The sequence below is a fragment of the Phoenix dactylifera genome, chromosome 2 (genome assembly GCF_051530095.1).
Source record: "Phoenix dactylifera cultivar Ajwa chromosome 2, Ajwa_hap1_PhDact_Kaust_v1.1, whole genome shotgun sequence".
NCBI classification, from domain to species: Eukaryota; Viridiplantae; Streptophyta; class Magnoliopsida; order Arecales; family Arecaceae; genus Phoenix; species Phoenix dactylifera.
The window spans coordinates 36399652-36424101 of record NC_143191.1 but is presented as its reverse complement, the minus strand read 5'-3'; the positions used below and the strand labels follow the sequence as shown (position 1 = coordinate 36424101).

At 40.5% G+C, this 24450-nt stretch overlaps 1 protein-coding gene across 18 annotated transcripts in view; it reads left to right on the top strand.

Moving 5' to 3' along the window:
* LOC103701495 (uncharacterized) overlaps positions 1-24450 on the top strand; it is a 31818-nt gene extending 7368 nt beyond the window's left edge. For 10 of the 18 annotated variants that reach the window (XM_089928942.1, XM_089928946.1, XM_089928945.1 and 7 more), the window contains 2 exons: positions 739-1128; positions 9041-24450. In XM_089928942.1, coding sequence (XP_089785068.1) covers positions 14748-16472 — 1725 coding nt within the window. In that variant the 5' untranslated portion in view covers positions 739-1128; positions 9041-14747 and the 3' untranslated portion in view covers positions 16473-24450. The other 8 variants (XM_089928947.1, XM_089928936.1, XM_089928952.1 and 5 more) reach the window with 5 other exon arrangements.

Here is a 24450-nt window from a genome sequence, read left to right as displayed (position 1 = left end):
CTTTATAACTTCTTTCTGCCTCTTTAAATAAACAAAATGCTGAAGCCTTTAGAGGATCACATGAATGCATATATTTGTCTCTTCATTGCAGCGATGTAGATGTTCCTGGTGGAACACCTCTCATGCAGCAGTCTGCTTCTGCTGGATTCTTATTGTTAAAAGGGACACTTTTATTTGCATCAAAAAGAAAAGTAACTGTCATGCATGCACTACTTTTGATGCCACAAACATAATCTGGTCTTTGCTTGCATGAAATGTTATAATTGAATATCTGCTCTTGCAATTGGTCACCTTCTGTTTCACATCACATGCATATGCTTGTATCTGGATAAAAGCATGATTGCAGCTCTTTGTGGCTTTTACTGCATGGATGAAACAGCTTTTGCACTCATGAAGTTGCCTTCTACTTTATACGCGATGCATATGTTTGAATTCACATAATAGAAGTTTATTTTGCTATATCAATCATCATTTTAAAGTACTAGAGTGATTCCACATATGCTTTGGAGGTCAGGAGAGTACAGAAACGGAAAGTTGCAATCTTGATTCATCCTTAGCTTTTGCTTTATAGCCTTATAATGGTATACTTTTATTGATTCAGTGCCTGGTTTATATGGATCTTTTATAACTTTTTCCTGCTTGCGCCTGTTTTATTTGGATCTTTATTTATCCTTCTGCTTAGGTATTTATTATTATACGTTCTTCTGCTTATGCATTTATCTTCATAAATGGTGTCAGGAAAGGTGCAGCATGTGGAGGAATGAAATTGCGTGGTTATGTTTGCCATGGCCATGATTCAACATCAGTTGCAGTTATGACACAGGTGATCGCTGTTCACAATAACAGAAAGATTTACTTTATCTTTAGAATGTCTCTCCTCTAGAAGAGGGATATAAATAAATAAATAAATAAATAGAGATAATCATTCGAACTTATTTGCTTACAAGCTGAATACTGACATTTTTCATGATATGTTAATGCTGAAGTTATCTTTTTTACCTCGAAACTGCTAAATGTTATGCGGGATGGTGCTGCCGTTACTTGGTCTTCTTATTGCTGGAGCATCCTTAGTGGCGGTTGGTACAACAGGAATTGCTACTGATGAGCCTGTCAGTTCCATCATAGCTGGTAGTTTACCTGGAATGGGATGATGTCCTTGTATCTTGATATTTACTTTCTTATCCAAATTACTTAATTTTACATGCTTCCAATCAGGGAAAAAATTCCTATAAAAATTATCAATTTGGCTAGAAAATATAGAATTTAGGAAGCAATTACCTGCAAAATAATAAGTACTTAATGAGTTCTTAAGCCTGATTATCCTGAAGAATCATAAGCATATGCAATTCAATGATGAAAAGGCTTGAACTTCGAAATAAAATTTGAAATTAACCTTGTACAAAGTATCTTTTTTGTTTTATTTAAGCCTTATATTTTCTCTTTGAAGAAAAGAAGATGAAACTTTCTGGAGACAGATAGGAAATCCTATAATTTGGTGATGAACAGAAAAACTTTAAGTATGCAGTGATTCTAGCTAGTATCCATTAGAAGCTTTCTTGTTTTTTTTTTTCCTTTTGTGGTCAATATCCTCATTGATGGAAATTTGGACCGTGGAAGCAATCTTGATGAATTAGTGGTTTTTCTTCCCCAGTGACATGACTAAAGGTCAACTCTAAAGGGCCTTCCAGCTTGTTCTTGTATTCATATAAGACAGCATTGCAATGAACCATGTCTAGTAATGGGACAACAATGGAAATTTTGGGGGAAAACTGACATGTTCAAGAAGGTAGTAGTAACTTAGCTTTATTGTTATTTATTCATGTACTATCCCCTGCACTAGAACAAGTCATTAGACACATTCGTAAAGGTGGAGCAATGATGGATAGTTTGAATACTGTTGTGCTGGCTTATGTTGATGTGCATCAATGGTTGTCATAAATCAGGAATTAATCATTTCTAGAACCATACTTTCATCAGAAGAAAGTTGCGAAATGTAAAAGGATAAAAAATTAGAAAGGGTTTTAAAATAGATTAACCCTGGAAATTGTTAAAATTGTTTCTTTTAATATTAATAAGGTATTGTGATTTTTCTTTTTCTTTTTTTGTAGAGGGGGGGGGGGGGGGGGGGGGAGCTGGGGTAAAAATATGTGAACAATAGAGAAGAAGTGGATTAACTTACTGTTTCCACATTGAAGCTTCTAGGAGAACTTTGAAACCTAACTACTATAAAGTCCTTCCTACTAAAACTTGAAGTTTAATGTTACAATTAATGGTACATTTTTTTGTTATCTATTAATTTGTGAAAAGCCTCTCCGGAATGGTACATTGGGTAGATAAAATATCTGTTTTGTCATCACAAAGGTGTTCTTTTAAAAGGTTTGCTGATTTTAACTGGTCATGGACTTGCAGTGCATCATTTAACATGGTAGATGAACAATATGTAAGAACTACCACATAAAATTTATTTCATTTTATAATGAGTTTAAAAATCAAATGTTGATTCATTGTTCAAAAGGAAACATTTTACACCTTGTTTTGATGTTACACACGTCTAGCATGCATTACCTTGTTTATTTCATTTTATTATTATAGCTCTTTATTACATTTATTTCAAAATCTAGAATTATATTATTAAAAGTCATTAATTAACTATTCAAACATAGGGCTAAATCTCTTGAAACTTGTATTTGCAGAACAAATTAAGCAAACAAAACTTCATAAATGGCTTTTTTTGATGATCATAGTTCAATCAAACCCAAAAATTTTAGTGGGTCTTCTTTTTAAAGGTGTCAAAGCGAAGTAAAATATTGGGTAACCACATTAGGGTTGATCTCTAGCATAGAATTTTCTGATCCTAGACTGTCATCTGGATCAACCTCTCAACTCTCACCTTGTCCTCAAATTCTGGATCACCTGGCTCTCACTCTAAAACCCATGAAGAAATTGAGTTCTATTGGCGCCAAAGGATCTTGCTAATTCTCCATATGATGTATGTCTTTCTACCAAATCGGTTAAGAAGCTTTGGGGTGCTTTTGAAATGGAATATGGATTGGATGATGTCGGTCTTGATCGGTTCAACGTATCCAAATTCCGTAAATATGTTATGGTGGATTCTAAATCTATTAGTATCTAAATTTATGAATTTCAAGATCTTCTTAGAAAGGCTGAACGGATAGGTTGTAAATTCTCCGAAAATTATAGAGTTCAAGCTTTGGTTGATTCTCTCCCTCTATCTTGGTCGAGTTTTTCTCGTAAGTTAAGTCATAAGCAAGGTGACTTAACCCTATCAGAAGTTATAGACTCAATCAAGATCGAAGAAGAGCATCGATTTAAATATAAGCCTAAATCCGATTTTGGACCCAAGATAAATTTGATTAAATTAAATCATATCTATTTCAAACCTTGAGGAAAATTTTGTAAAAAAGAAAAAAGCCTAGAATTCTTCAAACCTAAAACCCAGAATTCTTCAAACCTTGTCTCTTCCTCCAAACTTCTTGGAAGCCATAACCATCTGAATTAGAAGCTAAAAGGCACATCTGCTTTGTGTGCAAGCAGACAACTCATATGCCGAAGGACTGCTATTATAGTAAGACTAAACCATGGAAGAAAGGATCACCTAAATCTCAATTGAATATATTTGAAAATGGTTTTGGATCTTCTTTCAGGTTAGAAAGTCAAAATCCTATGGCACTCCTTATCTATTCTTCTTGTGGCTGGTGGCTTGTTTCTGGAGCTAATGTACATATTTGTTTTGATTGTCCCGGGTTCTCCACCTTTTAGGAATCAAGTGGAGGAGATGTAATGCTTGGATCGACTCCTCAGCACAAGTGTTAGGAAAAAGGACGAGTGGACCTCAAGATGACATTTAGGAAAACTTTAATCCTTTATGAAGTGTTGTTCGTCCCTAGTGTTAGGAGGAACCTCATCAGTAGATCTCTTCTTGTATCTAGAGACTATAATATTACATTAGATTCTAATAATCTTATGATCATTTGTAATAATGAGTTTGTTAGAAAAAGCTTTGTATCTGAAAGTCTATTCAAATTAAGTGCAATTCCTAAAGATTCTAATAAAGATCTTTCTTTTATTCTAAATTTTGAATCTTCTAATATTTGGCATAGTAGGCTTGGTCATATGAATTTTGATCGGATCCATCACATGACTAACTTAAATTTGATCCCTAAGATTCATGATCAAATGTGAAATATGTGTTCAAGCCAAAAGTACTCAAAAATCTTTCAAATATGTTAATAGAAGTTCTAACCTTCTTGATTTTATTCAAAGTGATGTGTGTAACTTTACCAAAATTCCAACTCAAGGAGGAAATCGTTACTTTGTAACATTCATTGATGATTTCTCTCGGTATTGTTACGTATATCCAATCAAATCTAAAATTGAAGTCTTAGATAAATTTAAAATCTATAAGGCTGAAACTGGAACCCAAATTGAAAAAAATCTTTAAAAGATTTAGGTCTGATCGAGGTGGAGGATATACGTTCAATGAAATGGCCCTATTCTGTCAAGAGCATGAGATCATTCATGAGGTTACTCCTCCCCACAGTCGAACAGTGTAGTAGAACGAAAGAACCACACGCTAATGGACATGGTTAATTTAATATTAATCAGTTTGTGTGCATCCGAGAACTTGTGGGGGAAGCTTTTTTAGTAGCCTGTTACATTCTAAATAGAATGCCTTTTAAGAATAGTAACAAGACATCTTTTGAACTCAAAAGGGTAGAACTTCTAAATTAGATTGCGAAGTATGGGGGTGCCTAGCTAAAGCAAGTAAATCTGAACCTAAGAAAAAAAATGGCCCTAAAACTATAGATACAATCTTTGTAGGGTATTTCTTGGATAGTAGTACAAATAGATTTCTTATAATAAATTCTGAAATTAGTGACATCTTTAATAACACTCTCATCGAGGCTAGAGATGCTGTTTATTTTAAAAATGATTTTTCTTTTAAAAACCAAATAACTAATGAAATTCAATTTGATCTATCATCTAACCCTAGCCTTGTTGAATCAAAGATTTCTTGTGATTCTAGAAAGAGGAAGAGGTCTTAACTCTGATCATGGACCTTCTGAACCTAGAAGGAGCACAAGGACTAGAAAAGAAAGGGACTTTAGTGAAGGTTTCTTTACTTTTCTAGTTGAAGGTGAACCTTCCACATTTGCAGAGGCAACGTCATCACCTGACAACTCTTTTTGGAAGGAAGCCATCAACTCTGAATTCAACTCAATTATCCAAAATCAGACATGGATCATAACTGATCTTCGTCCAGGTGGTAAACTATTAGGTTATAATGGGTATTCCGTAGGAAGCTTAGACCTGGTGGATCACTAGAAAAATATAAGGCTAAATTAATGTCTAAGGGGTATAACCAAAAATAGAGTTTATATTATTTTGATACCTATTCTCCTATAGATAGAATCCCTATCCTTAGAACCCTTATTGTTGTTGCTTCTATTCATAAGTTGATCATTCATCAAATGGATGTGAAGATTGCGTTCCTAAATGGAGATCTACATGGAACATCTTGAAGGATTTTTTATAAAGGTGCAAGAAAATAAAGTTTGCAAACTTGTTAAGTTCCTATATGGTCTAAAATAGGCACCTAAACAATGACAGAAAAAATTTGATAAAATCAAACTTTTCTTTGGTTTCTCCATCAATGATCATGACAACTGTGTCTATTCCAAAATCATCGATGATGATTGTGTGATCCTTTATTTATATGTCGATGGTATTCTGATCTTTGGAATGTCTCTAAAAATCATATCTGAGATCAATAATTCTTTTCAAATGACTTTCACATGAAAGACTTAGATAAAGCTGATATCATCCAAGGGATAAAACTGATTAGATCCCGTAAAGGGCTATCTCTCTCTCTCTCTCTTGCTCATTCTATCAAGAAAATAATTCAAAATTTTGGTTACTCTAAACAAAAATCTGTATCTACTCCTTATAATCCAAATGTCATCTTAAAAAGAATTTAGGTGAACCAGTTGATCAAATCAAATACTCTCAAATCATAAGTTTTTTTTTGTATGTGGCAAACATGACAAGACCTAATACTGCCTATGTTGTAGGAAGACTAAGTAGATATACTCAAAATCCAGATCAATCTCATTAGTTAGTTGTTGAAAAGGTATTTCGATATCTTAAGCAAACCTTTGATATATCTCTTTTACACTGGATATCCTGAAGTGGTTGAGGGTTATAGTGATGCAAATTGGATTATTGATTCTCTTGTTCTTTAATCAACCATTGGATATCTCTTTCTTCTCGACGATGCTGTCGTTACTTGGGGATCATCCGAGCAAACTACTATATCTCGAAGCACCATGGAGGCCGAGTTGGTTGCTTTAGATACTATTTGTGCTAGATTAAAAAGCTTATCTTAGAGCTACTTTTAGTCCCTAAGCCAGTTCTGGCTATATCTGTAATAACCCCAAAATTTTTTTTTTTTTATATATAAAAAAGGGATAGAATAGTCCTTTAAAATTGATATAAGGGGTAAAATTGGAAGGAATCAAAAGTTAATGGCATAATAGTAGATGCGTTGAAGTGTTAGGGGCAACATGGGAAGGAATTAAAAGATAATGGCATAATTGCAGATATATCGAAGTGGCAAGGGCAAAATGGGAATTTAATAATATTAAACAAAGGGTGAATAGTGTTTTGATGTGATTTAATTAGAGGGTTGTGCTGTCGGTGGAATGAAACCGAGAGAGAGGGAGTCTCAGGCGTGAAACAGAGAGGAAAGAAAGAAAGAAAAAGAGAAGAAGAAGAAGAAAGAAGAAGAGGAAGGGGATTCGAGAGGGAAAGGGATCCCGGTTGCACTTCCAGCTGAAGGAAAAAGTGTAGATCTCCTTCTCCTCTACGCAAGGACCTCGATTTCCAAAAAGAAAAAGGTAAATATCCATCTCTATCTAGTCTTTTGATGACATTAGGCTATACAAAGGGTGAATATAGTCTAGAGGGGTCGGATAAGGGTTGTAGAGGCGGTTAAAAGAGGAAGAATCGGATTTTGACAAATTTTTCCGGCACTACGGAAAAACTGTGTCGAAGTCCCAACTTCGGCGAATTATTTAGGGGGTCAAACGACCTCCGATAGCAATGCATGTTACCTCTTTGGAATCCCCTATGAGTGTAGAATGTTAGGTAAAAATTTCATCAAATTTGGAGTCTGGAAAGTGGATCAAACCCGAGATGAAGTAACCGGCTGTCGGTCCGGGTTACTGTTCATCCGGGTGGAAAATAAGGGATTTCATGCTATAATAGAGTATTAAGCCTAGATCAAGCTAAAAGGGAGCTTGTACTCATGCAAGGGAGTCCCTAATACACATAAATGGTGAGTTAATTAATAGAAAAAGAAAAAAGAAAAGAAAAGAAAAGATTTAGGGAACGGGGGAGTTGAATTAATTAAAGTCCCCTATATTATAATTGGCACGTAGATTATAGCCCTTGATACAAAACTAAATGTATTGTAAATGCATGTCACAGTTGGGCAAGAAGCTAGGGAACAAGAGGAAGAAGTTCCCCACTGCCTGCTGTAGATTTTTGGAGGCGTATCAGGGCTGTGCCGGATTGACAGGTGAGTGGGAGTCATGTACTTTGCACCATGAGCATCCTTAATTCATTTTCATGAATACCGCCAAGTGTGAATTGATTCCACTTGTGCATATTGATTGATATTATAGTAGATTCCTCTATAATTTTGTTTCTCCATACTTGATTATCTTGTGCACGCATTTGAGGGAACATTGAGAGGAATTACGAGGGGTTGATGAGTAACCAAATTGATTCCGAATTGTGAAATAACTTCTTTTGTAAATTGATTTCATTTCCTCTATTTCAAAGACTTTTGAGTGGTAGCTTTGATTGTACTCCTTTATGAGTAATTAAATTGAATCTGAATTGTGAAATGACTTCTTTTGTAAATTGATTTCATTTCCTCTATTTCAAAGACTTGTAGAGCCCTTCTCATGGTATATTGAGTTGCATTGTACTTCCGTGATTTCTCACTCCCAACCCTGATGTTAGTTATAATTGGGTCGTGGCCGAGTGAGTGGTAGTCTTGATTATGCTCCTTTTTAGTAGAGTATTGGGAGGGTGCATTATGTCATTTATGCATGGCTTGGCAGTATCTGCAGGACACCTATAGTCGATGGGGCTGAACATCGGCCTGTGTGCACATAGTAGCCTTCTGGGTGGGCGGAGCCCAGTCCCTTCCTAGGGGGGACACGGCTCTAGGCGTAGGATCGGCCGGTCCTACGACTTATATTCTGCTTGCCGCCGGGCATAGTAAGACCCCGCGAGGTGCAGTATGGCTTTCCGCGGATGTAGAATTCCCGCGAGGTGCCGTTTAGTATGTAGATGTGAGATGGATTTCTGTTCTGGATACTGGCCAGCATTTATATGATCAGTGTGGTGTCTTATCCTGCATATGCATGTGACAGTAGGGAGTTGTTGCTGGTTCGCCTGGGGCGTAAAACCCACCTCCCGATAGCTGTCTAGCATTTATGTTATCGGTATGGTGTCTTATCCTGCATATGCATGTGACAGTAGGGAGTTGTTGCTGGTTCGCCTGGGGCGTAAAACCCACCTCCCGATAGCTGTCTAGCATTTATGTTATCGGTATGGTGTCTTATCCTGCATATGCATGTGACAGTAGGGAGTTGTTGCTGGTTCGCCTGGGGCGTAAAACCCACCTCCCGACAGCTGTCTAGTGATGATTTCAGCATATTGACACCTGATTTGTATGTTCCAGCATTATGATCTGTTGAGCATATTCATGAGTAGCATATATGTTTACTTGATTATTCCATATATGCTTCAGATGAGTTGATATTGATTGTGGTGATATTGATGATTTACTCCATATTCTCTATGTTGAGATCATGTTCATCTTGTTATTGCTCTTGAGATTTCATCTCGAGCCATGATTATATTTTGTCTCATGTGCATAGTACTCTCTACTCCACTCACTGAGTATTTATATACTCACTCCCCAGTTTGGTGTTTTTGATTGCAGGGCAGGTATTGTATAGAGAAGAGCAGGATTAGAGATTGCCTGCTAGCTGTGCCGCTCCATAGTATAGTATAGTATAATCTAGATAGAGGTTTATACCTTTTGGTGTATTATAAACCTTCTGTTGTATATAGTGTATAGTTATAGTCATAGATCCTGTTGTGGATATGGGTTTGACCATGGATGGATTGGAGAGCAGGTATATATATATATGCAGATCAGTTGTATGCCTGTGATGATACATGTGTTGTCCAGGTTATATTGTGACGGATTATGTGATTGCTGCTCTGACAGGTAGTGTGTTGTATGTATTGAGATAATCCTGACAGATCACTATAGGAAAAGTGATCATTTTGTGCATGCATCATGCCAAATTTTTCAAGATTTATTGATGATTGATAGGTAGTAGGGTTCTACGCGGTGGCTGGTGGCCTTATGCCTACCCGCACCCTAGGACCGTCGCGGCGGCCCGCCGGGAACGGGGCGGGGGTCGTGACAAGAGGTGGTATCAGAGCAAAGGTTAAGAAGAGTCCTGTCAGAGCAATAGGGTGAGTCAGGATTAAGTATAGGATTATACTATGGAGCATAGGGTTTTTCTGTATGTTAATTTATGAGTCATTTACAGTTCAGTAAAATATATTATGACTCAGTGTGTAACGACCGCCCTCTCTTTTTAACTCTTTTAGAGACATATAAAGAATACTTCCAAGGAAAATGGAGCCAGATATAGCATTGGATGCGGGTTCTGCACATGTCGAGCCCCAAAGAGAAAAACCTCCTCCTGCTGATAGACGGAGGGTTGATGATCAAGGAGAGGTAGGAAGTAGAGATGCATTGATGGAACAGTTACTGGCGGAGAATCAGGCTCTGAGGGAGCAGATTGCTCGGGGGAAACCTCCTGCCCCGTCAGTAGTATCTATCCCACCTCCTGTACCTGTGCCAAGAAGTTTGGCCAGGCGGGCTCTAGATGATGAGGGGATTACTGTACAGGAGTTTCTGAGGCTCAGAACCCCGGAGTTTAAGGGGGAAAAAGGTGAAGATCCTCAGAGATTTCTGGAGGAGACTGAAAAGATGATACGGAGACTGCCCTGTTCTGATGCAAGAGCTATAGAACTTGTAGGGCTTACAATGAAGGAAGATGCCTGGGACTGGTACCAGAGACAAGTGGAGGACAGATTGTACAGTAGGAATCCTCCAACCTGGGAAGAGTTCAGGCAAGCAGTGATGGATGAGTTCTTGTCTCCGGCTGAGAGGGAGAATCGGGCTCTTCAGTTTGAGAGGCTGAAGCAGATGCCCGGAATGAGCGTATCTGAGTACGCTCGTGAGTTCACTAGATTGGGGAAGTATGCTCCTTACATCATCCCCACTGAAGCTGCCAGGATAGAAAGATTCAGGCAGGGTCTGATTTGCCCGCTTTATAATGCAGTACTGGCAGTAGAGGTCCCCACCTTGTCTAGGCTAATTGATAAAGCAAAACAGTGGGAGACCAGAAACAAAGAGGAAAGAGCTGAAAGAGAACAGAGGAAAATGAGTATGGGGAAAGGGCAAAGCAGTAGAAATAGATCTGAGGGAGTAGATCTCTCGGAGGGCCCGACAGAGCAGTCTGTACGCTCAGCTCCACCTGCCCCACGTAAGAGGAAATGGAGGGAAAGAGGTCAATCACAAGATACTTTTCTGCCATCAGTACCTCGTCCTCCGGTCACTATGGCCAGAACGGAATCCAAGTTCCAATCATGGCCAGTATGTGGCATATGTGGGAAGCAGCACCCTGGCAGATGCAGAATGGGTCAGGGAGTGTGCTACAGATGTGGACAGCCGGGTCATTTTGTCAAAGAATGCCCGCAGGGTGCCACCTAGCAGTTTGTGCCTTTAGCATCCTATCCTTCTGTGCAGATGGACAGGCCTAGTAGTAGGGAGCCTGTAGGCAGAGGTAGAGGTCAAGCACAAACATCACAGCAGAGTGCTGGACCATCTCAACTGTCAGCTCCAGTAGGCAGAGGGCAAGGAAGGGTGTTCACGGTAAATCCACAGGAGGCACAGGCATCGAATGCAGCTATGACAGGTATACTCCTCATTGATAAGATTAAAGCTAGAGTGTTATTTGATTCTGGAGCTACCCATTCATTTGTATCTCCTTATTTTGCTAAAAAGTTAGCTAAGGATAAGATATTAATGCATATTCTCTTAGCTATTAGTACACCTGTAGGGGATAGTATAAAAGCGAAGTATGTATATCCTACCTGTGTGGTAGAAATAGAAGGTAAAACACTTCCAATTTATTTGATTCCCAATACCACACCGAGCAGAATATGAAGAGTAGATATACTCATCCCTTTGAGTAATCAGGTAATTTACTCTTTTAAATTCGAGGACGAATTTTATATAGGGGGGAGGATGTAATAACCCCAAAATTTTTTTTTTATATTTTTTTATATAAAAATGGGATAGAATAGTCCTTTAAAATTGATATAAGGGGTAAAATTGGAAGGAATCAAAAGTTAATGGCATAATAGTAGATGCGTTGAAGTGTTAGGGGCAAAATGGGAAGGAATCAAAAGATAATGGCATAATTGCAGATATATCGAAGTGGCAAGGGCAAAATGGGAATTTAATAATATTAAACAAAGGGTGAATAGTGTTTTGATGTGATTTAATTAGAGGGTTGTGCTGTCGGTGGAATGAAACCGAGAGAGAGGGAGTCTCAGGCGTGAAATAGAGAGGAAAGAAAGAAAGAAAAAGAGAAGAAGAAGAAGAAGAAAGAAGAAGAGGAAGGGGATTCGAGAGGGAAAGGGATCCCGGTTGCACTTCCAGCTGAAGGGAAAAGTGTAGATCTCCTTCTCCTCTACGCAAGGACCTCGATTTCCAAAAAGAAAAAGGTAAATATCCATCTCTATCTAGTCTTTTGATGACATTAGGCTATACAAAGGGTGAATATAGTCTAGAGGGGTCGGATAAGGGTTGTAGAGGCGGTTAAAAGAGGAAGAATCGGATTTTGACAAATTTTTCCGGCACCACGGAAAAACTGTGTCGAAGTCCCAACTTCGGCGAATTATTTAGGGGGTCAAACGACCTCCGATAGCAATGCATGTTACCTCTTTGGAATCCCCTATGAGTGTAAAATGTTAGGTAAAAATTTCATCAAATTTGGAGTCTGGAAAGTGGATCAAACCCGAGATGAAGTAACCGGCTGTCGGTCCGGGTTACTGTTCATCCGGGTGGAAAATAAGGGATTTCATGCTATAATAGAGTATTAAGCCTAGATCAAGCTAAAAGGGAGCTTGTACTCATGCAAGGGAGTCCCTAATACACATAAATGGTGAGTTAATTAATAGAAAAAGAAAAAAGAAAAGAAAAGAAAAGATTTAGGGAACGGGGGAGTTGAATTAATTAAAGTCCCCTATATTATAATTGGCACGTAGATTATAGCCCTTGATACAAAACTAAATGTATTGTAAATGCATGTCACAGTTGGGCAAGAAGCTAGGGAACAAGAGGAAGAAGTTCCCCACTGCCTGCTGTAGATTTTTGGAGGCGTATCAGGGCTGTGCCGGATTGACAGGTGAGTGGGAGTCATGTACTTTGCACCATGAGCATCCTTAATTCATTTTCATGAATACCGCCAAGTGTGAATTGATTCCACTTGTGCATATTGATTGATATTGTAGTAGATTCCTCTATAATTTTGTTTCTCCATACTTGATTATCTTGTGCACGCATTTGAGGGAACATTGAGAGGAATTACGAGGGGTTGATGAGTAACCAAATTGATTCCGAATTGTGAAATAACTTCTTTTGTAAATTGATTTCATTTCCTCTATTTCAAAGACTTGTGAGTGGTAGCTTTGATTATACTCCTTTATGAGTAATTAAATTGAATCTGAATTGTGAAATGACTTCTTTTGTAAATTGATTTCATTTCCTCTATTTCAAAGACTTGTAGAGCCCTTCTCATGGTATATTGAGTTGCATTGTACTTCCGTGATTCCTCACTCCCAACCCTGATGTTAGTTATAATTGGGTCGTGGCCGAGTGAGTGGTAGTCTTGATTATGCTCCTTTTTAGTAGAGTATTGGGAGGGTGCATTATGTCATTTATGCATGGCTTGGCAGTATCTGCAGGACACCTATAGTCGATGGGGCTGAACATCGGCCTTTGTGCACATAGTAGCCTTCTGGGTGGGCGGAGCCCAGTCCCTTCCTAGGGGGGACACGGCCCTAGGCGTAGGATCGGCCGGTCCTACGACTTATATTCTGCTTGCCGCCGGGCATAGTAAGACCCCGCGAGGTGCAGTATGACTTTCCGCGGATGTAGAATTCCCGCGAGGTGCCGTTTAGTATGTAGATGTGAGATGGATTTCTGTTCTGGATACTAGCCAGCATTTATATGATCAGTGTGGTGTCTTATCCTGCATATGCATGTGACAGTAGGGAGTTGTTGCTGGTTCGCCTGGGGCGTAAAACCCACCTCCCGATAGCTGTCTAGCATTTATGTTATCGGTATGGTGTCTTATCCTGCATATGCATGTGACAGTAGGGAGTTGTTGCTGGTTCGCCTGGGGCGTAAAACCCACCTCCCGATAGCTGTCTAGCATTTATGTTATCGGTATGGTGTCTTATCCTGCATATGCATGTGACAGTAGGGAGTTGTTGCTGGTTCGCCTGGGGCGTAAAACCCACCTCCCGACAGCTGTCTAGTGATGATTTCAGCATATTGACACCTGATTTGTATGTTCCAGCATTATGATCTGTTGAGCATATTCATGAGTAGCATATATGTTTACTTGATTATTCCATATATGCTTCAGATGAGTTGATATTGATTGTGGTGATATTGATGATTTACTCCATATTCTCTATGTTGAGATCATGTTCATCTTGTTATTGCTCTTGAGATTTCATCTCGAGCCATGATTATATTTTGTCTCATGTGCATAGTACTCTCTACTCCACTCACTGAGTATTTATATACTCACTCCCCAGTTTGGTGTTTTTGATTGCAGGGCAGGTATTGTATAGAGAAGAGCAGGATTAGAGATTGCCTGCTAGCTGTGCCGCTCCATAGTATAGTATAGTATAATCTAGATAGAGGTTTATACCTTTTGGTGTATTATAAACCTTCTGTTGTATATAGTGTATAGTTATAGTCATAGATCCTGTTGTGGATATGGGTTTGACCATGGATGGATTGGAGAGCAGGTATATATATATATGCAGATCAGTTGTATGCCTGTGATGATACATGTGTTGTCCAGGTTATATTGTGACGGATTATGTGATTGCTGCTCTGACAGGTAGTGTGTTGTATGTATTGAGATAATCCTGACAGATCACTATAGGAAAAGTGATCATTTTGTGCATGCATCATGCCAAATTTTTCAAGATTTATTGATGATTGATAGGTAGTAGGGTTCTACGCGGTGGCTGGTGGCCTTATGCCTACCCGCACCCTAGGACCGTCGCGGCGGCCCGCCGGGAACGGGGCGGGGGTCGTGACAAGAGGTGGTATCAGAGCAAAGGTTAAGAAGAGTCCTGTCAGAGCAATAGGGTGAGTCAGGATTAAGTATAGGATTATACTATGGAGCATAGGGTTTTTCTGTATGTTAATTTATGAGTCATTTACAGTTCAGTAAAATATATTATGACTCAGTGTGTAACGACCGCCCTCTCTTTTTAACTCTTTTAGAGACATATAAAGAATACTTCCAAGGAAAATGGAGCCAGATATAGCATTGGATGCGGGTTCTGCACATGTCGAGCCCCAAAGAGAAAAACCTCCTCCTGCTGATAGACGGAGGGTTGATGATCAAGGAGAGGTAGGAAGTAGAGATGCATTGATGGAACAGTTACTGGCGGAGAATCAGGCTCTGAGGGAGCAGATTGCTCGGGGGAAACCTCCTGCCCCGTCAGTAGTATCTATCCCACCTCCTGTACCTGTGCCAAGAAGTTTGGCCAGGCGGGCTCTAGATGATGAGGGGATTACTGTACAGGAGTTTCTGAGGCTCAGAACCCCGGAGTTTAAGGGGGAAAAAGGTGAAGATCCTCAGAGATTTCTGGAGGAGACTGAAAAGATGATACGGAGACTGCCCTGTTCTGATGCAAGAGCTATAGAACTTGTAGGGCTTACAATGAAGGAAGATGCCTGGGACTGGTACCAGAGACAAGTGGAGGACAGATTGTACAGTAGGAATCCTCCAACCTGGGAAGAGTTCAGGCAAGCAGTGATGGATGAGTTCTTGTCTCCGGCTGAGAGGGAGAATCGGGCTCTTCAGTTTGAGAGGCTGAAGCAGATGCCCGGAATGAGCGTATCTGAGTACGCTCGTGAGTTCACTAGATTGGGGAAGTATGCTCCTTACATCATCCCCACTGAAGCTGCCAGGATAGAAAGATTCAGGCAGGGTCTGATTTGCCCGCTTTATAATGCAGTACTGGCAGTAGAGGTCCCCACCTTGTCTAGGCTAATTGATAAAGCAAAACAGTGGGAGACCAGAAACAAAGAGGAAAGAGCTGAAAGAGAACAGAGGAAAATGAGTATGGGGAAAGGGCAAAGCAGTAGAAATAGATCTGAGGGAGTAGATCTCTCGGAGGGCCCGACAGAGCAGTCTGTACGCTCAGCTCCACCTGCCCCACGTAAGAGGAAATGGAGGGAAAGAGGTCAATCACAAGATACTTTTCTGCCATCAGTACCTCGTCCTCCGGTCACTATGGCCAGAACGGAATCCAAGTTCCAATCATGGCCAGTATGTGGCATATGTGGGAAGCAGCACCCTGGCAGATGCAGAATGGGTCAGGGAGTGTGCTACAGATGTGGACAGCCGGGTCATTTTGTCAAAGAATGCCCGCAGGGTGCCACCCAGCAGTTTGTGCCTTTAGCATCCTATCCTTCTGTGCAGATGGACAGGCCTAGTAGTAGGGAGCCTGTAGGCAGAGGTAGAGGTCAAGCACAAACATCACAGCAGAGTGCTGGACCATCTCAACTGTCAGCTCCAGTAGGCAGAGGGCAAGGAAGGGTGTTCACGGTAAATCCACAGGAGGCACAGGCATCGAATGCAGCTATGACAGGTATACTCCTCATTGATAAGATTAAAGCTAGAGTGTTATTTGATTCTGGAGCTACCCATTCATTTGTATCCCCTTATTTTGCTAAAAAGTTAGCTAAGGATAAGATATTAATGCATATTCTCTTAGCTATTAGTACACCTGTAGGGGATAGTATAAAAGCGAAGTATGTGTATCCTACCTGTGTGGTAGAAATAGAAGGTAAAACACTTCCAATTTATTTGATTTCCAATACCACACCGAGCAGAATACGAAGAGTAGATATACTCATCCCTTTGAGTAATCAGGTAATTTACTCTTTTAAATTCGAGGACGAATTTTATATAGGGGGGGAGGATGTAATAACCCCAAAATTTTTTTTTTTATATTTTTTTATATAAAAAAGGGATAGAATAGTCCTTTAAAATTGATATAAGGGGTAAAATTGGAAGGAATCAAAAGTTAATGGCATAATAGTAGATGCGTTGAAGTGTTAGGGGCAAAATGGGAAGGAATCAAAAGATAATGGCATAATTGCAGATATATCGAAGTGGCAAGGGCAAAATGGGAATTTAATAATATTAAACAAAGGATGAATAGTGTTTTGATGTGATTTAATTAGAGGGTTGTGCTGTCGGTGGAATGAAACCGAGAGAGAGGGAGTCTCAGGCGTGAAACAGAGAGGAAAGAAAGAAAGAAAAAGAGAAGAAGAAGAAGAAGAAAGAAGAAGAGGAAGGGGATTCGAGAGGGAAAGGGATCCCGGTTGCACTTCCAGCTGAAGGGAAAAGTGTAGATCTCCTTCTCCTCTACGCAAGGACCTCGATTTCCAAAAAGAAAAAGGTAAATATCCATCTCTATCTAGTCTTTTGATGACATTAGGCTATACAAAGGGTGAATATAGTCTAGAGGGGTCGGATAAGGGTTGTAGAGGCGGTTAAAAGAGGAAGAATCAGATTTTGACAAATTTTTCCAGCACTACGGAAAAACTGTGTCGAAGTCCCAACTTCGGCGAATTATTTAGGGGGTCAAACGACCTCCGATAGCAATGCATGTTACCTCTTTGGAATCCCCTATGAGTGTAGAATGTTAGGTAAAAATTTCATCAAATTTGGAGTCTGGAAAGTGGATCAAACCCGAGATGAAGTAACCGGCTGTCGGTCCGGGTTACTGTTCATCCGGGTGGAAAATAAGGGATTTCATGCTATAATAGAGTATTAAGCCTAGATCAAGCTAAAAGGGAGCTTGTACTCATGCAAGGGAGTCCCTAATACACATAAATGGTGAGTTAATTAATAGAAAAAGAAAAAAAAAAGAAAAGAAAAGATTTAGGGAACGGGAGAGTTGAATTAATTAAAGTCCCTTATATTATAATTGGCACGTAGATTATAGCCCTTGATACAAAACTAAATGTATTGTAAATGCATGTCACAGTTGGGCAAGAAGCTAGGGAACAAGAGGAAGAAGTTCCCCACTGCCTGCTGTAGATTTTTGGAGGCGTATCAGGGCTGTGCCGGATTGACAGGTGAGTGGGAGTCATGTACTTTGCACCATGAGCATCCTTAATTCATTTTCATGAATACCGCCAAGTGTGAATTGATTCCACTTGTGCATATTGATTGATATTGTAGTAGATTCCTCTATAATTTTGTTTCTCCATACTTGATTATCTTGTGCACGCATTTGAGGGAACATTGAGAGGAATTACGAGGGGTTGATGAGTAACCAAATTGATTCCGAATTGTGAAATAACTTCTTTTGTAAATTGATTTCATTTCCTCTATTTCAAAGACTTGTGAGTGGTAGCTTTGATTATACTCCTTTATGAGTAATTAAATTGAATCTGAATTGTGAAATGACTTCTTTTGTAAATTGATTTCATTTCCTCTATTTCAAAGACTTGTAGAGCCCTTCTCATGGTATATTGAGTTGCATTGTACTTCCGTGATTCCTCACTCCCAACCCTGATGTTAGTTATAATTGGGTCGTGGCCGAGTGAGTGTAGTCTTGATTATGCTCCTTTTTAGTAGAGTATTGGGAGGGTGCATTATGTCATTTATGCATGGCTTGGCAGTATCTGCAGGACACCTATAGTCGATGGGGCTGAACATCGGCCTTTGTGCACATAGTAGCCTTCTGGGTGGGCGGAGCCCAGTCCCTTCCTAGGGGGGACACGGCCCTAGGCGTAGGATCGGCCGGTCCTACGACTTATATTCTGCTTGCCGCCGGGCATAGTAAGACCCCGCGAGGTGCAGTATGGCTTTCCGCGGATGTAGAATTCCCGCGAGGTGCCGTTTAGTATGTAGATGTGAGATGGATTTCTGTTCTGGATACTGGCCAGCATTTATATGATCAGTGTGGTGTCTTATCCTGCATATGCATGTGACAGTAGGGAGTTGTTGCTGGTTCGCCTGGGGCGTAAAACCCACCTCCCGATAGCTGTCTAGCATTTATGTTATCGGTATGGTGTCTTATCCTGCATATGCATGTGACAGTAGGGAGTTGTTGCTGGTTCGCCTGGGGCGTAAAACCCACCTCCCGATAGCTGTCTAGCATTTATGTTATCGGTATGGTGTCTTATCCTGCATATGCATGTGACAGTAGGGAGTTGTTGCTGGTTCGCCTGGGGCGTAAAACCCACCTCCCGACAGCTGTCTAGTGATGATTTCAGCATATTGACACCTGATTTGTATGTTCCAGCATTATGATCTGTTGAGCATATTCATGAGTAGCATATATGTTTACTTGATTATTCCATATATGCTTCAGATGAGTTGATATTGATTGTGGTGATATTGATGATTTACTCCATATTCTCTATGTTGAGATCATGTTCATCTTGTTATTGCTCTTGAGATTTCATCTCGAGCCATGATTATATTTTGTCTCATGTGCATAGTACTCTCTACTCCACTCACTGAGTATTTATATACTCACTCCCCAGTTTGGTGTTTTTGATTGCAGGGCAGGTATTGTATAGAGAAGAGCAGGATTAGAGATTGCCTGCTAGCTGTGCCGCTCCATAGTATAGTATAGTATAATCTAGATAGAGGTTTATACCTTTTGGTGTATTATAAACCTTCTGTTGTATATAGTGTATAGTTATAGTCATAGATCCTGTTGTGGATATGGGTTTGACCATGGATGGATTGGAGAGCAGGTATATATATATGTGCAGATCAGTTGTATGCCTGTGATGATACATGTGTTGTCCAGGTTATATTGTGACGGATTATGTGATTGCTGCTCTGACAGGTAGTGTGTTGTATGTATTGAGATAATCCTGACAGATCACTATAGGAAAAGTGATCATTTTGTGCATGCATCATGCCAAATTTTTCAAGATTTATTGATGATTGATAGGTAGTAGGGTTCTACGCGGTGGCTGGTGGCCTTATGCCTACCCGCACCCTAGGACCGTCGCGGCGGCCCGCCGGGAACGGGGCGGGGGTCGTGACAAGAGGTGGTATCAGAGCAAAGGTTAAGAAGAGTCCTGTCAGAGCAATAGGGTGAGTCAGGATTAAGTATAGGATTATACTATGGAGCATAGGATTTTTCTGTATGTTAATTTATGAGTCATTTACAGTTCAGTAAAATATATTATGACTCAGTGTGTAACGACCGCCCTCTCTTTTTAACTCTTTTAGAGACATATAAAGAATACTTCCAAGGAAAATGGAGCCAGATATAGCATTGGATGCGGGTTCTGCACATGTCGAGCCCCAAAGAGAAAAACCTCCTCCTGCTGATAGACGGAGGGTTGATGATCAAGGAGAGGTAGGAAGTAGAGATGCATTGATGGAACAGTTACTGGCGGAGAATCAGGCTCTGAGGGAGCAGATTGCTCGGGGGAAACCTCCTGCCCCATCAGTAGTATCTATCCCACCTCCTGTACCTGTGCCAAGAAGTTTGGCCAGGCGGGTTCTAGATGATGAGGGGATTACTGTATAGGAGTTTCTGAGGCTCAGAACCCCGGAGTTTAAGGGGGAAAAAGGTGAAGATCCTCAGAGATTTCTGGAGGAGACTGAAAAGATGATACGGAGACTGCCCTGTTCTGATGCAAGAGCTATAGAACTTGTAGGGCTTACAATGAAGGAAGATGCCTGAGACTGGTACCAGAGACAAGTGGAGGACAGATTGTACAGTAGGAATCCTCCAACCTGGGAAGAGTTCAGGCAAGCAGTGATGGATGAGTTCTTGTCTCCGGCTGAGAGGGAGAATCGGGCTCTTCAGTTTGAGAGGCTGAAGCAGATGCCCGGAATGAGCGTATCTGAGTACGCTCGTGAGTTCACTAGATTGGGGAAGTATGCTCCTTACATCATCCCCACTGAAGCTGCCAGGATAGAAAGATTCAGGCAGGGTCTGATTTTCCCGCTTTATAATGCAGTACTGGCAGTAGAGGTCCCCACCTTGTCTAGGCTAATTGATAAAGCAAAACAGTGGGAGACCAGAAACAAAGAGGAAAGAGCTGAAAGAGAACAGAGGAAAATGAGTATGGGGAAAGGGCAAAGCAGTAGAAATAGATCTGAGGGAGTAGATCTCTCGGAGGGCCCGACAGAGCAGTCTGTACGCTCAGCTCCACCTGCCCCACGTAAGAGGAAATGGAGGGAAAGAGGTCAATCACAAAATACTTTTCTGCCATCAGTACCTCGTCCTCCGGTCACTATGGCCAGAACGGAATCCAAGTTCCAATCATGGCCAGTATGTGGCATATGTGGGAAGCAGCACCCTGGCAGATGCAGAATGGGTCAGGGAGTGTGCTACAGATGTGGACAGCCGGGTCATTTTCTCAAAGAATGCCCGCAGGGTGCCACCCAGCAGTTTGTGCCTTTAGCATCCTATCCTTCTGTGTAGATGGACAGGCCTAGTAGTAGGGAGCCTGTAGGCAGAGGTAGAGGTCAAGCACAAACATCACAGCAGAGTGCTGGACCATCTCAACTGTCAGCTCCAGTAGGCAGAGGGCAAGGAAGGGTGTTCACGGTAAATCCACAGGAGGCACAGGCATCGAATGCAGCTATGACAGGTATACTCCTCATTGATAAGATTAAAGCTAGAGTGTTATTTGATTCTGGAGCTACCCATTCATTTGTATCCCCTTATTTTGCTAAAAAGTTAGCTAAGGATAAGATATTAATGCATATTCTCTTAGCTATTAGTACACCTGTAGGGGATAGTATAAAAGCGAAGTATGTGTATCCTACCTGTGTGGTAGAAATAGAAGGTAAAACACTTCCAATTTATTTGATTCCCAATACCACACCGAGCAGAATATGAAGAGTAGATATACTCATCCCTTTGAGTAATCAGGTAATTTACTCTTTTAAATTCGAGGACGAATTTTATATAGGGAGGGAGGATGTAATAACCCCAAAAATTTTTTTTATATATATTTTTATATAAAAAAGGGATAGAATACTCCTTTAAAATTGATATAAGGGGTAAAATTGGAAGGAATCAAAAGTTAATGGCATAATAGTAGATGCGTTGAAGTGTTAGGGGCAAAATGGGAAGGAATCAAAAGATAATGGCATAATTGCAGATATATCGAAGTGGCAAGGGCAAAATGGGAATTTAATAATATTAAACAAAGGGTGAATAGTGTTTTGATGTGATTTAATTAGAGGGTTGTGCTGTCGGTGGAATGAAACCGAGAGAGAGGGAGTCTCAGGCGTGAAACAGAGAGGAAAGAAAGAAAGAAAAAGAGAAGAAGAAGAAGAAGAAAGAAGAAGAGGAAGGGGATTCGAGAGGGAAAGGGATCCCGGTTGCACTTCCAGCTGAAGGGAAAAGTGTAGATCTCCTTCTCCTCTACGCAAGGACCTCGATTTCCAAAAAGAAAAAGGTAAATATCCATCTCTATCTAGTCTTTTGATGACATTAGGCTATACAAAGGGTGAATATAGTCTAGAGGGGTCGGATAAGGGTTGTAGAGGCGGTTAAAAGAGGAAGAATCGGATTTTGACAAATTTTTCCGGCACTACGGAAAAACTGTGTCGAAGTCCCAACTTCGGCGAATTATTTAGGGGGTCAAACGACCTCCGATAGCAATGCATGTTACCTCTTTGGAATCCCCTATGAGTGTAGAATGTTAGGTAAAAATTTCATCAAATTTGGAGTCTGGAAAGTGGATCAAACCCGAGATGAAGTAACCGGCTGTCGGTCCGGGTTACTGTTCATCCGGGTGGAAAATAAGGGATTTCATGCTATAATAGAGTATTAAGCCTAGATCAAGCTAAAAGGGAGCTTGTACTCATGCAAGGGAGTCCCTAATACACATAAATGGTGAGTTAATTAATAGAAAAAGAAAAAAGAAAAGAAAAGAAAAGATTTAGGGAACGGGGGAGTTGAATTAATTAAAGTCCCCTATATTATAATTGGCACGTAGATTATAGCCCTTGATACAAAACTAAATGTATTGTAAATGCATGTCACAGTTGGGCAAGAAGCTAGGGAACAAGAGGAAGAAGTTTCCCACTGCCTGCTGTAGATTTTTGGAGGCGTATCAGGGCTGTGCCGGATTGACAGGTGAGTGGGAGTCATGTACTTTGCACCATGAGCATCCTTAATTCATTTTCATGAATACCGCCAAGTGTGAATTGATTCCACTTGTGCATATTGATTGATATTGTAGTAGATTCCTCTATAATTTTGTTTCTCCATACTTGATTATCTTGTGCACGCATTTGAGGGAACATTGAGAGGAATTACGAGGGGTTGATGAGTAACCAAATTGATTCCGAATTGTGAAATAACTTCTTTTGTAAATTGATTTCATTTCCTCTATTTCAAAGACTTGTGAGTGGTAGCTTTGATTATACTCCTTTATGAGTAATTAAATTGAATCTGAATTGTGAAATGACTTCTTTTGTAAATTGATTTCATTTCCTCTATTTCAAAGACTTGTAGAGCCCTTCTCATGGTATATTGAGTTGCATTGTACTTCCGTGATTCCTCACTCCCAACCCTGATGTTAGTTATAATTGGGTCGTGGCCGAGTGAGTGGTAGTCTTGATTATGCTCCTTTTTAGTAGAGTATTGGGAGGGTGCATTATGTCATTTATGCATGGCTTGGCAGTATCTGCAGGACACCTATAGTCGATGGGGCTGAACATCGGCCTTTGTGCACATAGTAGCCTTCTGGGTGGGCGGAGCCCAGTCCCTTCCTAGGGGGGACACGGCCCTAGGCGTAGGATCGGCCGGTCCTACGACTTATATTCTGCTTGCCGCCGGGCATAGTAAGACCCCGCGAGGTGCAGTATGGCTTTCCGCGGATGTAGAATTCCCGCGAGGTGCCGTTTAGTATGTAGATGTGAGATGGATTTCTGTTCTGGATACTGGCCAGCATTTATATGATCAGTGTGGTGTCTTATCCTGCATATGCATGTGACAGTAGGGAGTTGTTGCTGGTTCGCCTGGGGCGTAAAACCCACCTCCCGATAGCTGTCTAGCATTTATGTTATCGGTATGGTGTCTTATCCTGCATATGCATGTGACAGTAGGGAGTTGTTGCTGGTTCGCCTGGGGCGTAAAACCCACCTCCCGATAGCTGTCTAGCATTTATGTTATCAGTATGGTGTCTTATCCTGCATATGCATGTGACAGTAGGGAGTTGTTGCTGGTTCGCCTGGGGCGTAAAACCCACCTCCCGACAGCTGTCTAGTGATGATTTCAGCATATTGACACCTGATTTGTATGTTCCAGCATTATGATCTGTTGAGCATATTCATGAGTAGCATATATGTTTACTTGATTATTCCATATATGCTTCAGATGAGTTGATATTGATTGTGGTGATATTGATGATTTACTCCATATTCTCTATGTTGAGATCATGTTCATCTTGTTATTGCTCTTGAGATTTCATCTCGAGCCATGATTATATTTTGTCTCATGTGCATAGTACTCTCTACTCCACTCACTGAGTATTTATATACTCACTCCCCAGTTTGGTGTTTTTGATTGCAGGGCAGGTATTGTATAGAGAAGAGCAGGATTAGAGATTGCCTGCTAGCTGTGCCGCTCCATAGTATAGTATAGTATAATCTAGATAGAGGTTTATACCTTTTGGTGTATTATAAACCTTCTGTTGTATATAGTGTATAGTTATAGTCATAGATCCTGTTGTGGATATGGGTTTGACCATGGATGGATTGGAGAGCAGGTATATATATATGTGCAGATCAGTTGTATGCCTGTGATGATACATGTGTTGTCCAGGTTATATTGTGACGGATTATGTGATTGCTGCTCTGACAGGTAGTGTGTTGTATGTATTGAGATAATCCTGACAGATCACTATAGGAAAAGTGATCATTTTGTGCATGCATCATGCCAAATTTTTCAAGATTTATTGATGATTGATAGGTAGTAGGGTTCTACGCGGTG